Here is a 21890-nt window from a genome sequence, read left to right on the forward strand (position 1 = left end):
TCAGATTGCAGCATGATTAATTAGACATTGGTTACCATGGTAAAATGAGAAGAGCATTTCAGGTCTGTGGCAGGGGTAGGGTTAAGTGTCCGTCTCTCCGAGAGGGGTCTCCTGCTGTTAGGGGGCCATTCTCTGCATATGACCATCGTGATACACAGCAGAATATAAATAAGTATTAATAAATGACTATGGCTGGAGTGATACTCTGCAGATGTATGGATGAAGTAAGGGCAGCACTGTCTGATGGCACTGGAGAGAATATGTATAGAGCACTCTGTTACTGATGCACCCTGATACTTAGGGTGCATATGATCCCTGTTACTGCTGTACCCTGATACTTAGGGTGCATATGATCCCTGTTACTGCTGCACCCTGATACTTAGGGTGCATATGATCCCTGTTACTGCTGCACCCTGATACTTAGGGTGCATATGATCCCTGTTACTGCTGCACCCTGATACTTAGGGTGCATATGATCCCTGTTACTGCTGCACCCTGATACTTAGGGTGCATATGATCCCTGTCACTGCTGCACCCTGATACTTAGGGTGCTTATGATCCCTGTTACTCTGTACCGTTACTGATGCACCCTGTTACTCTGTACCCTGTTACTTCTGCACGCTGTTACTCTGCACCCTGTTACTGCTGTGGCAGGAGGTTAATAGCAGAATGCTGGTGACACCAGATAATGATAGCTGGCTACAATAACCCGACAATAAAGGCCTTAATGGCAGGATTGAGTGCGCCATCTACAGGGCCGGCACTAGCCCAAATTTTTTGATAAGCGAGTAGATGTTTTGGCGCCCCCCTATGCAGTGCCCGTGGTAGTGGTCCCCCCTGTGCAGTGCCCCTTGTGCCCCAGTAGTAAGCTTATATAATATAGTGCTCTCAGTAGTAGTCCCCCTATGCAGTGCCCCTTATATAGTGCCCCCAGTAGTAATCCCCCCCATGCAGTGCCCCCAGTAGTAGTCCCCCCCTTGTAGTGCCCCTAGTAGTCCCCCCTTGTAGTAGTCCCCCCATTGTTGTGCCCTCAGTGGAGGTTCCCCCCCATGTAGTGCCCCCAGTAGTAGTCCCCCCAGTAGTAATCATCCCTTCAAGTGCCCCCAGTAATAACCCCCCTTCTAGTGCCCCCAGTAGTAGCCCCCCTTCTAGTGCCCCCAGTAGTAGCCCCCCCTTCTAGTGCCCCCAGTAGTAGCCCCCCTTCTAGTGCCCCAGTAGTAGCCCCCCTTCTAGTGCCCCCAGTAGTAGCCCCCCTTCTAGTGCCCCCAGTAGTAATCCCCCCTTCAAGTGCCCCAGTAGTAATCCCCCTTGTAGCCCCCCCAGTAGAGACAAACATAATAAAAATAAAAAAAAACACCTGAACCCCCCGCTCCTGCTCCCGCCGCCGCTATCAGCTACTCCCGACCATTCTCCAGGGCCGCTTTGCATTATGGGAGAGATTTCATGATGTCATGACGTCTCTCCCATTACCCACTGCGGGAGCCGGAAGATGGCTCCCGCAGTGGAAGCAGCAGCAGCAGCCGATGAGAGTCTGACAGACTCTCATCAGCTGCTGAAACAAACACACAGCTGCCGGCACCGGCGGCTGTGTGTTTGGCACTGTGTAGCGCTGACCGAACTCCGTCTGGTCAGCGCTACACGCGCACTCCAGCTGTATCACAGAGACACAGCCTGCACCGCGGTAAGCCTCTGATAAATCTGCATGGTCGAGGCCATGGCACCCTTCACTATGTGGCGCCCTACGCGGCCGCGTGCCACGCGTAACCATAAATCCAGCCCTGGCCATCTACAGGCTTTGACATACATATAAGGAGATTAGTGCATAGTTGCTGCAAAACGAACAATTTTTTCCTGGTAGAGGAGCTAATACTACAGGCCGGGGCATATAATAATGTCTTTCTACAAGATCAGGCTCATCAGATAATGACAGGACAGAGTTTAGCTTATTTCTCAGGGCCAGATAGAGTGCCAATAGCACAGCACACGTCTGTCTGGTCCATGCTATTATTATATTAAGATGGACAAGGGACGGTAATTGCAGCCTGTCAAGAAGGTGAATAATATATTTTGTTAGGAGAGGGAATAATATATTACTATAGAGCTCTGTCAGGAGAGGGAATAATATATTACTACTAGATGCAGTACCTGCCGTTTAAATCTTTTAAAATTAAAAATTATTAAGTTTGGCATCCCAGACCAATTGCCACCCTCTGTTAAGTTTTCATCCAAATCCATCCAGTGGAAGGTCCAGAATAGGCTCCTGGGGTCAAAGTTCTGTCCAGCGTACACCAACGGGAGGTCTTACCGGGAGCTCAACTCCCTAGTAGGACTTCCGGGATCCAATGTTACCACTTTGTGAAGTTTTTGTCCAAATCCATCCACTGGAAGGCTCAGAACAGACTCCATGGGTCAAAGTTCTGCCTAGCATACATGAACGGGAGGTCTGACCGAGACTCTAACGCCCCTAAAATCTGGCCAGGATCCAACTGGAACACCTCGCATTGGTTTCACCTCTGTGAAGTTTTCATCCAAATCCATCCAGTGGACGGCTCAGAACAAGCTCCTGGGATAAAAGTTCTGCCAAGTTAATACGTTAGGCATCCCAGAACAATTGCCATCCTTCTGTGAAGTTTTCATCCAAATCCATCCAGTGGAAGCTCCAGAACAGTCTCCCAGGGTAAAAGTTCTGCACAGTGTACACCAATGGGAGGTCTGACCGGGACCTAATCTTCAAGTTATTAAGTTAGGCATCCCAGACCAATTGCCAGCCCTCTGAGAAGTTTTCATCCAAATCTATCCAGTGGAAGGTCCAGAATAGGCTCTAAGGGTCAAAGTTCTGCCTAGCATACAGCAAAGGGAGGTCTGACCAGGACCCTAACCCCCCTAAAACCTGGCTAGGATCTAAATGGATTACATTGCATTGGTTTCATCCCAATTGGTGCAGGGGTGTCCGAATGCACAACATGACTGACAAACATATAGACCAATTATATATTAGAAGCTCTGTCAGAAAAATGAATTATATATTACTATAGAGCTCTGTCAGGAGAGGGAATAATATATTACTATAGAGCTCTGTCATTAGAGGGAATAATATATTACTTTAGAGCTCTGTCAGGAGAGGGAATAATATATTACTATAGAGCTCTGTCATTAGAGGGAATTATATATTACTGTAGAGCTCTGTCAGGAGAGGGAATAATATATTACTATAGAGCTCTGTCATTAGAGGGAATAATATATTACTATAGAGCTCTTTCAGGAGAGGGAATAATATATTACTATAGAGCTCTGTCAGGAGAGGGAATAATATATTACTATAGAGCACTGTCAGGTGAGGGAATAATATATTACTATAGAGCTCTGTCATGTGAGGGAATAATATATTACTATAGAGCTCTGTCATTAGAGGGAATAATATATTACTATAGAGCTCTGTCAGGAGAGGGAATAATATATTACTATAGAGCTCTGTCAGGAGAGGGAATTATATATTACTGTAGAGCTCTGTCAGAAGAGGGAATAATATATTACTATAGAGCTCTGTCATTAGAGGGAATAATATATTACTATAGAGCTCTGTCAGGAGAGGGAATAATATATTACTATAGAGCTCTGTCAGGAGAGGGAATAATATATTACTACAGAGCTATATCAGGAGAGGGAATAATATATTACTATAGAGCTCTCTCAGGAGAGGGAATAATATATTACTATAGAGCTCTGTCAGGAGAGGGAATAATATATTACTACAGAGCTATATCAGGAGATGGAATAATATATTACTATAGAGCTATATCAGGAGAAGGAATAATACATTACTATAGACCTCTGTCACATAAGGGAATAAAATATTACTATAGAGCTATGTCAGGAGAGGGAATAATATATTACTATAGAGCTCTGTCAGGAGAGGGAATAATATATTACTACAGAGCTCCGTCAGCAGAAGGAATAATATATTACTATAGAGCATTGTCTAGAGAGGGAATAATATATTATTATAGAGCTCTGTCAGGTGAGGGAATAATATATTACTACAGAGCTCCGTCAGCAGAAGGAATAATATATTACTATAGAGCTCTGTCAGGAGAGGGGATAATATATTTCTACAGAGCTATATCAGGAGAGGGAATAATATATTACTATAGTGCTCGGTCAGGAGAGGGGATAATATATTACTATAGAGCTCTGTCAGGAGAGCGAATAATATATTACTACAGAGCTCCATCAGCAGAAGGAAAAATATATTACTATAGAGCATTATCTGGAGAGGGAATAATATATTACTATAGAGCTCTGTCAGGTGAGGGAATAATATATTACTATAGAGCTCTGTTATTAGAGGGAATAATATATTACTATAGAGCTCTATTAGGTGAGGGAATAATATGTTACTATATAGCTATGTCTGGAGGGGAAAAATATATTACTATAGAGCTCTGTCAGGAGAGGGAATAATAGATTACTATAGAGCTATGTCAGGAGAGGGAATAATATATTAATATAGAGCTCTGTCAGGTGAGGGAATAATATCTTACAATAGGGCTCTGTCAGGAGAGGGAATAATAAATTACTATAGAGCTCTGTCAGGAGAGGGAATAATATATTACTATAGAGCTCTGTCAGGAGAGGGAATAATATAATACTACAGAGCTCCGTCAGCAGAAAGAATAATATATTACTGTAGAGCTCTGTCAGGAGAGGGAATAATATATTACTGTAGAGCTCTGTCAGGAGAGGGAATAATATATTACTACAGAGCTCCGTCAGCAGAAGGAATAATATATTACTATAGAGCTCTGTCAGGAGAGGGAATAAAATATTAATATAGAGCTCTGTCAGGAGAGGGAATAATATATTACTATAGAGCTCTGTCAGGAGAGGGAATAATATATTACTATAGAGCTCTGTCAGGAGAGGGAATAAAATATTAATATAGAGCTCTGTCAGGAGAGGGGATCATACATTACTGTAGAGCTCTGTCAGGAGAGGGAATTATATATTACTGTAGAGCTCTGTCAGGAGAGGGAATAATATATTACTATAGAGCTCTGTCAGGAGAGGGAATAATATATTACTATAGAGCTCTGTCAGGAGAGGGAATAATATATTACTATAGAGCTCTGTCAGGAAAGGGAATAATATATTACTATAGAGCTCCATCAGCAGAAGGAATAATATAGTACTGTACAGCTCTGTCAGGAGAGGGAATAATATATTACTATAGAGCTCTGTCATGTGAGGGAATAATATATTACTGTAGAGCTCTGTCAGGAGAGGGAATAATATATTACTATAGAGCTCTGTCAGGTGAGGGAATAATATATTACTATAGAGCTCTGTCAGGAGAGGGAATAATATATTACTGTAGAGCTCTGTCAGGAGAGGGGATTATATATTACTGTAGAGCTTTGTCAGGAGAGGGAATAATATATTACTATAGAGCTCTGTCAGGAGAGGGAATAATATATTACTATAGAGCTCTATCAGGTGAGGGAATAATATATTACTATAGAGCTCTGTCAGGAGAGGAAATAAAATATTACTATAGAGCTCTGTCAGGAGAGGGAATAATATATTACTATAGAGCTCTGTCAAGAAAGGGAACAATATATTACTACAGAGCTCAGTCAGCAGAAGGAATAATATATTACTGTAGAGCTCTGTCAGGAGAGGGAATAATATATTACTGTAGAGCTCTGTCAGGAGAGGGAATAATATATTACTATAGAGCTCTGTCATGTGAGGGAATAATATATTACTGTAGAGCTCTGTCAGGAGAGGGAATAATATATTACTATAGAGCTCTGTCATTAGAGGGAATAATATATTACTATAGAGCTATGTCAGGAGAGGGAATAATATATTACTGTAGAGCTCTGTCAGGTGAGGGAATAATATATTACTATAGAGCTCTGTCAGGAGGGAATAATATATTACTGTAGAGCTCTGTCAGGAGAGGGGATTATATATTACTGTAGAGCTTTGTCAGGAGAGGGAATAATATATTACTATAGAGCTCTGTCAGGAGAGGGAATAATATATTACTATAGAGCTCTATCAGGTGAGGGAATAATATATTACTATAGAGCTCTGTCAGGAGAGGAAATAAAATATTACTATAGAGCTCTGTCAGGAGAGGGAATAATATATTACTATAGAGCTCTGTCAAGAAAGGGAACAATATATTACTACAGAGCTCAGTCAGCAGAAGGAATAATATACTACTGTAGAGCTCTGTCAGGAGAGGGAATAATATATTACTGTAGAGCTCTGTCAGGAGAGGGAATAATATATTACTGTAGAGCGCTGTCAGGAGAGGGAATAATATATTACTATAGAGCTCTGTCAGGTGAGGGAATACTATATTACTGTAGAGCTCTGTCAGGAGAGGGAATAATATATTACTATAGAGCTCTGTCAGGTGAGGGAATAATATATTACTATAGAGCTCTGTCAGGAGAGGGAATAATATATTACTGTAGAGCTCTGTCAGGAGAGGGGATTATATATTACTGTAGAGCTTTGTCAGGAGAGGGAATAATATATTACTATAGAGCTCTGTCAGGAGAGGGAATAATATATTACTATAGAGCTCTATCAGGTGAGGGAATAATATATTACTATAGAGCTCTGTCAGGAGAGGAAATAAAATATTACTATAGAGCTCTGTCAGGAGAGGGAATAATATATTACTATAGAGCTCTGTCAAGAAAGGGAACAATATATTACTACAGAGCTCAGTCAGCAGAAGGAATAATATATTACTGTAGAGCTCTGTCAGGAGAGGGAATAATATATTACTGTAGAGCTCTGTCAGGAGAGGGAATAATATATTACTATAGAGCTCTGTCATGTGAGGGAATAATATATTACTGTAGAGCTCTGTCAGGAGAGGGAATAATATATTACTATAGAGCTCTGTCATTAGAGGGAATAATATATTACTATAGAGCTATGTCAGGAGAGGGAATAATATATTACTGTAGAGCTCTGTCAGGTGAGGGAATAATATATTACTATAGAGCTCTGTCAGGAGAGGGAATAATATATTACTGTAGAGCTCTGTCAGGAGAGGGGATTATATATTACTGTAGAGCTTTGTCAGGAGAGGGAATAATATATTACTATAGAGCTCTGTCAGGAGAGGGAATAATATATTACTATAGAGCTCTATCAGGTGAGGGAATAATATATTACTATAGAGCTCTGTCAGGAGAGGAAATAAAATATTACTATAGAGCTCTGTCAGGAGAGGGAATAATATATTACTATAGAGCTCTGTCAAGAAAGGGAACAATATATTACTACAGAGCTCAGTCAGCAGAAGGAATAATATATTACTGTAGAGCTCTGTCAGGAGAGGGAATAATATATTGCTGTAGAGCTCTGTCAGGAGAGGGAATAATATATTACTGTAGAGCGCTGTCAGGAGAGGGAATAATATATTACTATAGAGCTCTGTCAGGTGAGGGAATACTATATTACTATAGAGCTCTGTCAGGAGAGGGAATAAAATATTACTATAGAGCTCTGTGAGGAGAGGGAATAATATATTACTATAGAGCTCTGTCAGGTGAGGGAATAATATATTACTGTATAGGTCTGTCAGCAGAGGGAATAATATATTACTATAGAGGTCTGTCAGCAGAGGGAATAATATATTACTATAGAGCTATGGCAGGAGAGGGAATAATATATTACTGTAGAGCTCTGTAAGGAGAGGGAATAATATATTACAGTAGAGCTCTGTCAGGTGAGGGAATAATATATTACTATAGAGCTCTGTCAGGAGAGGGAATAATATATTACTATAGAGCTCTGTCAGGAGAGGGAATAATATATTACAATAGAGCTCTGTCAGGAGAGGGAATAATATATTACTATAGAGCTCTGTCAGTTGAGGGAATAATATATTATTATAGAGCTCTGTCAGGTGAGGGAATAATATATTACTATAGAGCTCTGTCAGGAGAGGGAATAATATATTACTATAGAGCTCTGTCAGGTGAGGGAATAATATATTACTATAGAGCTCTGTCAGGTGAGGGAATAATATATTACAATAGAGCTCTGTCAGGAGAGGGAATAATATATTACTATAGAGCTCTGTCAGGTGAGGGAATAATATTTTATTATAGAGCTCTGTCAGGAGAGGGAATAATATATTACTATAGAGCTCTGTCATTAGAGGAAATAATATATTACTATAGAGCTATGTCAGGAGAGGAAATAATATATTACTATAGAGCTCTGTCAGGAGAGGGAATAATATAGTACTATAGAGCTCTGTCAGGAGAGGGAATAATATATTACTATAGAGCTCTGTCAGGAGAGGGAATAATATATTACTATAGAACTCTGTCAGGAGAGGGAATAATATATTATTATAGAGCTATGTTAGGAGAGGGAATAATATGTTACTATACAGCTCTGTCAGGAGAGGGAATAATATATTACTATAGAGCTCTGTCAGGAGAGGGAATAATATATTACTATAGAGCTTTGTCAGGAGAGGGAATAAGAAATTACTATAGAGCTCTGTCAGGAGAGGGAATAAGATATTACTATAGAGCTCTGGCAGATGAGGGAATAATATTTTACTCTAGAGCTCTGTCTGGTGAGGGAATAATATATTACTATAGAGCTCTGTCAGGAAAGGGAATAATATATTACTATAGAGCTCTGTCAGGTGAGGCAATAATATATTACTATAGAGCTCTGTCAGGTGAGGGAATAATATATTACTGTAGAGCTCTGTCAGGAGAGGGAATAATATATTACTATAGAGCTTTGTCAGGAGAGGGAATAATATATTACTATAGAGCTCTGTCAGGAGAGGGAATAATATATTACTATAGAGCTCTGTCAGGTGAGGGAATAATATATTACAATAGAGCTCTGTCAGGTGAGGGAATAATATATTATTATAGAGCTCTGTCAGGTGAGGGAATAATATATTACTATAGAGCTCTGTCAGGAGAGGGAATAATATATTACTATAGAGCTCTGTCATTAGAGGGAATAATATATTACTATAGAGCTCTTTCATTAGAGGGAATAATATATTACTATAGAGCTCTGTCATTAGAGGAAATAATATATTACTATAGAGCTATGTCAGGAGAGGGAATAATATATTACTATAGAGCTATGTCAGGAGAGGGAATAATATATTACTATAGAGCTCTGTCATTAGAGGAAATAATATATTACTATAGAGCTCTGTCAGGAGAGGGAATAATATATTACTATAGAGCTCTGTCAGGAGAGGGAATAATATATTACTATAGAGCTCTGTCAGGAGAGGGAATAATATATTACTATAGAGCTCTGTCAGGAGAGGGAATAATATATTACTATAGAGCTCTGTCAGGTGAGGGAATAATATATTACTATAGAGCTCTGTCAGGTGAGGGAATAATATATTATTATAGAGCTCTGTCAGGAGAGGGAATAATATATTACTATAGAGCTCTGTCAGGAGAGGAAATAATATATTACTATAGAGCTCTGTCAGCAGAGGGAATAATATAGTACTATAGAGCTCTGTCAGGAGGGGGAATAATATATTACTATAGAGCTCTGTCAGGAGGGGGAATAATATATACTCTGGAGATTATTATATTGTATAGTATAGTATATTATGCTCTTCGTAACCTGTTACCCAGGTCGGGGACTCTTCTATAAAGATAGTACCAGTGATCGATGAATTCCCATCTTGTCTATGATTCTTTCACGTTTTCATGTGTCCATCTTTCAGATATCCGGGACAGTGGGAAGAAGCCGGTCATGCTGTTCATTCATGGAGGATCTTACATGGAGGGTACCGGGAACATGTTTGACGGTAGTGTCCTTGCAGCGTACGGCAATGTCATTGTGGTGACTATGAACTACAGACTGGGAGTCCTCGGTATGTTAATGTTCTGTGGGTAGAAGTCTACTCTGTCATTCTCTATAGCCCGAGCAATTCATGTTCTGTTAGCATCACCTGGAGTGGCAGCGGGCCTGTATTTTTATGTATTCACTATAATAACAACCTGCGAGTAAATGTTTGCTCCATAGTACAGAGTCACACAACAGTCACCACCTTCTGAGTGCCTCTTATTCCCAAATCTCTGGTCATCCTGCTGCTCTGGATCCTGTAGGAAGCGATAGGGAGACAAAGGGCCCTTATCTAGCGTTGGACGTAAGACAATAATTTGGAGAAAGACAGCATATTTCTCATACTCATACAGTACATGCACAGCAAAAATATATCTCTATCTAGATTTTTGCTTATCACAGACTGGTGTCCCGTTAGAGAGCAGGAACTAAAATGATCTGTGACATAATAAGAGGCGTCCGCACTCCCAGAAGCGCCACAATTGTGTGATTATTTCTAGTTGGTTTTTAGAACAGATCTGGGGGGTTTGCATTGCTTTACTTTATTATATTTTGTACACATAGGGGTAAATTTACTAAGATTCGTGTTTGTCCTGATTTGTCTCGTTTTTCAATTCGGATAGGATCGATCAAAAATGGATGTTTCCTTCACTTAAAAAATTGGGAATTTACCAAGCTGGCGATTTGACAGAATCGTATTGATTGATGTGTATTTGATCGATCCTGACCATGTTGAAGCCCTGAGTTCCCTGCCCGACTTTTCTCTCCCGAACAAGCAGCCTGCACATATCAGTGACATATGTGCAGGCTGCTTGTTTTTTTATTTTTATTTTAAAGGTTAATTTTTATAAAATAATTGACATGGGGTCCCCCCCAAAAGCATAACCAGCCCCGGACTGGTCAGCCAGTCCTGGTTCCTAAAATTACAGGGACCAAACAAGTAGGGTTCCACCGTAATTTAAGAACCAGCACCAGGCTTCAGGGCCAGTGCTGATTTTAAATATAGGAAAAAAAAAAATGCATAGGGGTCCCCCTATATTTAAAACCAAGACCGGACCCAAATCAACCGGGGGGTAATGCCACAGCCAGGAGAGCCTATTACCAGGTCTCCATGGCCAAAGCATTTGCACCCCAAGCTAGGTGGGGACCCCCCAAAAAAAGGGGTCCCCACTTTCCCGAAACCCCTGGCTTGGTCTGAAGCCTGGGGCTCTTCCCTGCATCACTGGAGCGGTGGGTACAAGGGTAATAAAATGTTAAATGGTATTAAACTATTGTATTTTACAGTGGAACTACAGGTGACAGCATTCCTGCCCTTTAGCACTTGTGGAACTACAAGTGCCAGCAGGCGGCCGGCACCCATACCCCCACTGTAAAATAAATAGTTACAAAACGAATTACACACCTACCTCACTCACACTTGAATCCATTTGGAAGTACCTTCAAAAAATATCCAATACTCACCTCCATCCTGGCGCTGCTTTCCATAGCATGCACGATCTTTGCAAAACAAAAAAACGACTTACGCGAACCATACCAGACATGTGTAAGTATATGTTGTTACATAAGTCGTTTTTTTGTTTTGCAAAGATCATGCATCCAACAGAGAGCGGCACCAGGCTAGAGGTGAGTATAAGATCATTTTTGCAGGTACTTCCAAACGGATTCTACATGGGAGAAGTGGATGTGAACATCTGGCAGCAGGTAATTATGTGTGATTGAGGTAGGTGTGTAATAAATTTATACTATCTATGGTGTGTGTTTTGTGTCTTTTATTAACTATTGTATTTTATAGTGGGGGTACAGGTGCCAGCCACCTGCTGGCACTTGTAGTTCCACAAGTGCCAAAGGGCAGGCATGCTGGCACCTCTAGTTCCATTGTAAAATACAATAGTTTAATACAACACACACAATAGTTTAATACAACACACACACCATAGATAGTATAAATACTATTTAACACTTTATTACCCCCATACCCACTGCTCCAGGGGTGTGGGGAAGAGCCCCGGGCTTCAGACCAAGCCTGGGGTTTTGGGAGAGGGGGGACCACTTTTTTGGGGGGTCCCCACCTCCCCTGAGATCCCCGGATTGGCCTGACCGGCTTGGAGTCAGAATGCTGTGGCCATGGAGACCTGGTAATAGGGTCTCCTGGCTGTGGCATTACACACTGGTCAGTTTGGGTCCGGTGCTGGTTTTAAATATTTGTTTTTCCACCTATATTTAAAACCAGCACTGTCCCTGCAGCCAGGTGCTGGTTCTTAAACTTCAAAGGAACCCTACATGTTTTGTTCCCAGTAATTCTAGGAACCAGGACTGGCTGACCAGTCTCATGCTGGTTAGGCTTTTGGGGGGGACCCCACGGAAATTTTTTAAAAAACAAAAACCATTAAAACACACTATTCATTAGTGAACATACACAAATCACACTGATTTGCGTATGTTTGGTAGCAACTCGCAGCTTAGGAGGTGGAGCATTTGAAACTTCTATTGACTCTCCGATTTGGCTGTAAAAACGGCCGAATATAGCAAAACGAATAATGGTAAATTCCGGATTTAGGCAGAAATGAATGAAAAGAACTTCCGATTTGAGACGATGGAGAATTAATTTCTAGTGAAAAAAATGTCCAAATTTGCATGGTTAACTTACCCGATTTCAACCCCAAAAGAGGAACAAATCACCCGACTTTAATGATAGTAAATTCAAGATTTACAGAAAAGTGATATTTTCTCCCGAGATAGCAAACTAGGATCAACATGAATCTTAGTAAATTTACCCTTTAGGGTATTTACACTTTACTACTAACACTGTCCAGACACTATCCTCTCTATGTATATAACACTTTATTATATAATTATATTGTGTACACCTAAGGTAATGTGACTTTACTACTAGCACTGTCCAAACACTATTCTCTCGGTGTATATAACACATCATTACATTATTATATTGTGTACACATGGGGTAATGTGACTACTACTAACACTGTCCAGACAGTATCCTCTCTGTGTATATAACACTTCATTATATTATTATATTGTGTACACATGGGGTAATGTGACTATTACTAATACTGTCCAGACACTATCCTCTCTGTGTATATAACACTTCATTCTATTATTATATTGTGTACACATGGGGTAATGTGACTACTACTAATACTGTCCAGACACTATCCTCTCTGTGTATATAACACTTCATTACATTATTATATTGTGTACACATGGGGTAATGGGACCACTACTAACACTGTCCAGACACTATCCTCTCTGTGTATATAACACTTCATTATATTATTATATTGTGTACACATGGGGTAATGTGACTACTACTAATACTGTCCAGACACTATCCTCTCTGTGTATATAACACTTCATTACATTATTATATTGTGTACACATGGGGTAATGTGACTACTACTAACACTGTCCAGACACTATCCTCTCTGTGTATATAACACGTCATTACATTGTTATATTGTGTACACATGGGGTAATGTGACTACTACTAACACTGTCCAGACACTGTCCTCTCTGTGTATATAACACTTCATTATATTATTATATTGTGTACACATGGGGTAATGTGACTACTACTAACACTGTCCAGACACTAACCTCTCTATGTATATAACACTTTATTATATTATTATATTGTGTACACATGGGGTAATGTGACTACTACTAACACTGTCCAGACACTGTCCTCTCTGTGTATATAACACTTCATTATATTATTATATTGTGTACACATGGGGTAATGTGACTACTGCTAACACTGTCCAGACACTAACCTCTCTATGTATATATCGCTTTATTACATTGTGTACACATGGCAAAATGTGTACACATGAAGTAATGTGACTACTACTAGCAGTGTCCAGATATTATCGTCTCTGTGTATATCACACTTCATTACATTATTATATTGTGTACACATGGGGTAATGTGACTACTACTAACACTGTCCAGACACTATCCTCTCTATGTATATAACACTTTATTATATAATTATATTGTGTACACCTAAGGTAATGTGACTTTACTACTAGCACTGTCCAAACACTATTCTCTCGGTGTATATAACACGTCATTACATTATTATATTGTGTACACATGGGGTAATGTGACTACTACTAACACTGTCCAGACAGTATCCTCTCTGTGTATATAACACTTCATTATATTATTATATTGTGTACACATGGGGTAATGTGACTACTACTAATACTGTCCAGACACTATCCTCTCTGTGTATATAACACTTCATTATATTATTATATTGTGTACACATGGGGTAATGTGACTACTACTAACACTGTCCAGACACTAACCTCTCTATGTATATAACACTTTATTATATTATTATATTGTGTACACATGGGGTAATGTGACTGCTACTAACACTGTCCAGACACTGTCCTCTCTGTGTATATAACACTTCATTATATTATTATATTGTGTACACATGGGGTAATGTGACTACTGCTAACACTGTCCAGACACTAACCTCTCTATGTATATATCACTTTATTACATTGTGTACACAGGCAAAATGTGTACACATGAAGTAACGTGACTACTACTAGCAGTGTCCAGATATTATCGTCTCTGTGTATATCACACTTCATTACATTATTATATTGTGTACACATGGGGTAATGTGACTACTACTAACACTGTCCAGACACTATCCTCTCTATGTATATAACACTTTATTATATAATTATATTGTGTACACCTAAGGTAATGTGACTTTACTACTAGCACTGTCCAAACACTATTCTCTCGGTGTATATAACACGTCATTACATTATTATATTGTGTACACATGGGGTAATGTGACTACTACTAACACTGTCCAGACAGTATCCTCTCTGTGTATATAACACTTCATTATATTATTATATTGTGTACACATGGGGTAATGTGACTACTACTAATACTGTCCAGACACTATCCTCTCTGTGTATATAACACTTCATTCTATTATTATATTGTGTACACATGGGGTAATGTGACTACTACTAATACTGTCCAGACACTATCCTCTCTGTGTATATAACACTTCATTCTATTATTATATTGTGTACACATGGGGTAATGTGACTACTACTAATACTGTCCAGACACTATCCTCTCTGTGTATATAACACTTCATTACATTATTATATTGTGTACACATGGGGTAATGTGACTACTACTAACACTGTCCAGACACTATCCTCTCTGTGTATATAACACTTCATTATATTATTATATTGTGTACACATGGGGTAATGTGACTACTACTAATACTGTCCAGACACTATCCTCTCTGTGTATATAACACTTCATTACATTATTATATTGTGTACACATGGGGTAATGTGACTACTACTAACACTATCCAGACACTATCCTCTCTGTGTATATAACACGTCATTACATTGTTATATTGTGTACACATGTGGTAATGTGACTACTACTAACACTGTCCAGACACTGTCCTCTCTGTGTATATAACACTTCATTATATTATTATATTGTGTACACATGGGGTAATGTGACTACTACTAACACTGTCCAGACACTAACCTCTCTATGTATATAACACTTTATTATATTATTATATTGTGTACACATGGGGTAATGTGACTACTACTAACACTGTCCAGACACTGTCCTCTCTGTGTATATAACACTTCATTATATTATTATATTGTGTACACATGGGGTAATGTGACTACTGCTAACACTGTCCAGACACTAACCTCTCTATGTATATATCACTTTATTACATTGTGTACACATGGCAAAATGTGTACACATGAAGTAATGTGACTACTACTAGCAGTGTCCAGATATTATCGTCTCTGTGTATATCACACTTAATTACATTATTATATTGTGTACACATGGGGTAATGTGACTACTACTAACAATGTCCAGTCACTATCCTCTCTGTGTATATAACAATTTATTACATTATTATATTGTGTACACATGGGGTAATGTGACTACTACTAACACTGCCCAGACACTATCCTCTCTGTGTATATAACACTTCATTACATTATTATATTGTGAACACATGGGGTAATGTGACTACTACTAACACTGTCCATACACTATCCTCTCTATGTATATAACACTTCATTACAGTATTATATTGTGTACACATGGGGTAATGTGACTACTACTAACACTGCCCAGACACTATCCTCTGTGTATATAACACTTAATTACATTGTGTACACATGGCAAAATGTGACTACAACTATCACTGTACGGACAGTGTCCTCTCTGTGTATATAACACTTCATTACATTATTATATTGTGTACACATGGAGTAATTTGACTACTACTAACACTGTCCAGACACTATCCTCTCTGTGGATATAACACATCATTACATTATTATATTGTGTACACATGGGGTAATGTGACTACTACTAACACTGTCCAGACACTATCCTCTATGTGTATATAACACTTCATTACATTATTATTTTGTGTACACATGGGGTAATGTTACTACTACTAACACTGTCCAGACACTATCCTCTCTGTGTATATAACACATCATTACATTATTTTATTGTGTAAACATGGGGTAATGTGACTAATACTAACACTGTTCAGACACTATCCTCTCTGTGTATATAACACACCATTACATTATTATATTGTGTACACATGGTGTAATGGGACTTTACTACTAACACTGTTCAGACACTATCATCTCTGTGTATATAACACTTCATTACATTATTATATTGTGTACACATGGGGTAATGTAAATTCTAATAACACTGCCCAGACACTATCCTGTCTGTGTATATAACACTTCATTACATTATTATACTGTGTACACAAGGGGTAATGTGACTTCTACTAACACTGTCCAGACACTATCCTCTCTGTGTATATAACACATCATTACATTATTATATTGTGTACACATGGGGTAATGTGACTACTACTAACACAGACCAGACATTATCCTCCCTGTGTATATAACACATCATTACATTATTATACTTTGTACACATGGGGTAATGTTACTACTACTAACACAGATCAGACATTATCCTCGCTGTGTATATAATACTTCATTACATTATTATATTGTGTACACATGGGGTAATGTGACTAATACTAACACTGTTCAGATTCTATCCTCTCTGTGTATATAGCACTTCATTACATTATTATTTTGTGTACACATGGGGTAATGTGACTACTACTAACACTGTCCAGACACTATCCTCTGTGTATATAACACTTCATTACATTATTATATTGTGTACAAATGGGGTAATGTGACTACTACTAACACTGTCCAGACATTATCCTCTCTGTGTATATTACACTTTATTGTCTTATATTGTGTACACATGAAGTAATGTGACTACTACTAGCAGTGTACAGATATTATCCTCTCTGTGTATATAACACTTAATTACATTATTATATTGTGTACAAATGGGGTAATGTGACTACTACTAACACTGTCCAGACATTATCCTCTCTGTGTATATTACACTTTATTGTCTTATATTGTGTACACATGAAGTAATGTGACTACTACTAGCAGTGTACAGATATTATCCTCTCTGTGTATATAACACTTAATTACATTATTATATTGTGTACACATGGGGTAATGTGACTACTACTAACACTGTCCAGACACTATCCTCTCTGTGTATATAACACTTTATTACATTGTGTACACATGGCAAAATGTGACTACTACTAACACTGTCCAGACACTATCCTCTCTGTGTATATAACATTTCATTATATTATTATATTGTGTACACATGGAGTAATGTGACTTCTACTAACACTGTCCAGACACTATCCTCTCTGTGGATATAACACTTCATTACATTATTATTTTGTGTACACATGGGGTAATGTGACTACTACTAACACTGTCCAGACACTATCCTCTCTGTGTATATAACACTTCATTACATTATTATATTGTGTACAAATGTTTAAATGTGACTACTATTAACACTGTCCAGACACTGTCCTCTCTGCGTATATAGCACATCATTACATTATTATATTGTGTAAACATGGGGTATTGTGAAAACTACTAACACTGTTCAGACACTATCCTCTCTGTGTATATAACACTTCATTACATTATTATATTGTGTATACATGGGGTAGTTTGACTTTACTACTAACACTGTTCAGACACTATCATCTCTGTGTATATAACACTTCATTACATTATTATATTGTGTACACATGGGGTAATGTGACTACTACTAACACTGTCCAGACACTGTCCTCTCTGTGTATATAACACTTCATTACATTATTATATTGTGTACACATGGGGAAATGTGAATTCTAATAACACTGCCCAGACACTATCCTGACTGTGTATATAACACTTCATTACATTATTATACTGTGTACACAAGAGGTAATGTGACTAATACTAACACTGTTCAGATTCTATCCTCTCTGTGTATATAACACTTCATTACTTTATTATATTGTGTACACAAGGGGTAATGTTACTACTACTAACACTGTCCAGACACTATCCTCTTTGTGTATATAACACTTCATTACATTATTATATTGTGTACACATGGGGTAATGTGACTACTACTAACACTGTCCAGACACTATCCTCTCTGTGTATATAACACTTCATTACATTACTATATTGTGTACACATGGGGTAATGTGACTAATACTAACACTGTTCAGACACTATCCTCTCTGTGTATATAACAAATCATTACATTATTATATTGTGTACTAATTGAGTTTGTGACTACTGCTAACACTGTCCAGACACTTTCCCCTCTGTGTATAAAACAATTCATTACATTATTATTTTGTGTACACATGGGGTAATGTGACTACTACTAACATTGTCCAGACACTATCCTCTCTGTGTATATAACACTTCATTACATTATTATATTGTGTACACATGGTGTAATGTGTCTACTACTAGCCAGTGTCCAGATATTATCCTCTCTGTGTATATAACACTTAATTACATTATTATATTGTGTACACATGGGGTAATGTGACTAATACTAACACTGTCCAGACACTATCCTCTCTGTGTATATAACACTTTATTACATTGTGTACACATGGCAAAATGTGACTACTACTATCACTCTCCGGACAGTGTCCTCTCTGTGTATATAACACTTCATTACATTATTATATTGTGTACACATGGAGTAATGTGACTACTACTAACACTGTCCAGACACTATCCTCTCTGTGGATATAACACTTCATTACATTATTATTTTGTGTACACATGGGGTAATGTGACTACTACTAACACTGTCCAGACACTATCCTCTCTTTGTATATAACACTTCATTACATTATTATATTGTGTACAAATGGGGTAATGTGACTACTACTAACACTGTCCAGACACTGTCCTCTCTGTGTATATAACACATCATTACATTATTATAAGTGTAAACATGGGGTATTGTGACTACTACTAACACTGTTCAGACACTATCCTCTCTGTGTATATAACACTTCATTACATTATTATATTGTGTACACATGGGGTAATGTGACTTTACTACTAACACTGTTCAGACACTATCATGTCTGTGTATATAACACTTCATTACATTATTATATTGTGTACACATGGGGAAATGTGAAATCTAATAACACTGCCCAGACACTATCCTGTCTGTGTATATAACACTTCATTACATTATTATATTGTGTACACATGGGGTAATGTGACTAATACAAACACTGTTCAGATTCTATCCTCTCTGTGTATATAACACTTCATTACTTTATTATATTGTGTACAAAAGGGGTAATATTACTACTACTAACACTGTCCAGACACTATCCGCTCTGTGTATATAACACTTCATTACATTATTATATTGTGTACACATGGGGTAATGTGACTACTACTAACACTGTCCAGACACTATCCTCTCTGTGTGTATAACACTTCATTACATTACTATATTGTGTACACATGGGGTAATGTGACTAATACTAACACTGTTCAGACACTATCCTCTCTGTGTATATAACACATCATTACATTATTATATTGTGTACTAATGGGGTTTGTGACTACCACTAAAACTGTCCAGACACTGTCCTCTCTGTGTATATAACACGTCATTACATTATTATATTGTGTACACATGGGGTAATGTGACTACTATTAACACTGTCCAGACATTATCCTCTCTGTGTATATAACACTTCATTACATTATTATTTTGTGTACACATGGGGTAATGTGACTAATACTAACACTGTCCAGACACTATACTCTCTGTGTATATAACACATCATTACATTATTATATTGTGTACACATGGGGTAATGTGACTACTACTAACACTGTCCAGACACTATCCTCTCTGTGTATATAACACTTTATTTTCTTTAATTGTGTACACATGGGGTAATGTGACTACTACTAGCAGTGTCCAGATATTATCCTCTCCGTGTATATAACACTTCATTACATTATTATATTGTGTACACATGGGGTAATGTGACTACTACTAACACTGTCCAGACAATATCCTCTCTGTGTATATAACACGTCATTACATTATTATATTGTGTACACATGGGGTAATGTGACTACTACTCCCACTGTCCAGACTCTGTCCTGTCTGTGTGTATAACACTTTATTATATTATTATATTGTGTACACATGGGGTAATGTGACTACTACTAACACTGTCCAGACACTATCCTCTCTATGTATATAACACTTTATTATATAATTATATTGTGTACACCTAAGGTAATGTGACTTTACTACTAGCACTGTCCAGACACTATACTTTCTGTGTATATAACACTTCTTTACATTATTATATTGTGAACACATGGGGTAATGTGACTACTACTAACACTGTCCAGACACTATCATCTCTATGTATATAAAACTTTATTATATTATTATATTGTGTACACATGGGGTAATGTGACTACTAGTAACACGGTCCAGACAATATCCTATCTGTGTATATAACACTTCATTTCATTATTATACTGTGTACACATGGGGTAATGTGACTACTGCTAACACTGTCCAGACACTATCCTCTCTGTGTATATAAAACAGCATTACGTAATTATATTGTGTACACATGTGGTAATTTTACTTTACTACTAGCACTGTCCAGACACTATCCTCTCTGTGTATATAACACTTTATTATATTATTATATTGTGAACACATGGGGTAATGTGACTACTACTAACACTGTCCAGACACTATCCTCTCTGTGTATATAACACTTCATTACATTATTATATTGTGTACGCATGGGGTAATGTGACTACTACTAACACTGTCCAGACACTATCCTCTCTGTGAATATAACACTTTATTTTCTTATATTGTGTACACATGGGGTAATGTCACTACTACCAGCAGTGTCCAGATATTATCCTCTCTGTGTATATAACACTTCATTACATTATTATATTGTGTACACATGGGGTAATGTGACTACTACTAACACTGTCCAGACACTATCCTCTCTGTGTATATAACACGTCATTACCTTATTATATTGTGTACACATGGGGTAAAGTGACTACTACTAACACTGTCCAGACACTGTCCTCTCTGTGTGTATAACACTTTATTATATTATTATATTGTGTACACATGGGGTAATGTGACTACTACTAACACTATCCAGACACTATCCTCTCTATGTATATAACACTTTATTATATAATTATATTGTTTACACCTAAGGTAATGTGACTTTACTACTAGCACTGTACAGACACTATACTATCTGTGTATATAACACTTCATTACATTATTAAATTGTGTACACATGGGGTAATGTTACTTTACTACTACCACTGTCCAGACACTATCCTCTCTGTGTATATAACACTTTATTATATTATTATATCGTGAACACATGGGGTAATGTCACTATTACTAACACTGTCCAGACACTATCATCTCTATGTATATAACACTTT

At 37.9% G+C, this 21890-nt stretch overlaps 1 protein-coding gene across 1 annotated transcript in view; it reads left to right on the plus strand.

The window, feature by feature from the left end:
* The window catches only part of NLGN2 (neuroligin 2), a 410706-nt gene that overhangs the window by 236240 nt on the left and 152576 nt on the right, over positions 1–21890 (plus strand). The window contains exon 3 of the mRNA XM_088466478.1: positions 9767–9916. Within this exon, the coding sequence (XP_088322604.1) occupies positions 9767–9916 (150 nt within the window). The remainder of the gene's footprint in view (positions 1–9766; positions 9917–21890) is intronic.

The sequence above is a fragment of the Taudactylus pleione genome, unplaced genomic scaffold, assembly GCF_031769625.1.
Source record: "Taudactylus pleione unplaced genomic scaffold, aTauple2 ptg003193l, whole genome shotgun sequence".
NCBI classification, from domain to species: domain Eukaryota; kingdom Metazoa; phylum Chordata; class Amphibia; order Anura; family Myobatrachidae; genus Taudactylus; species Taudactylus pleione.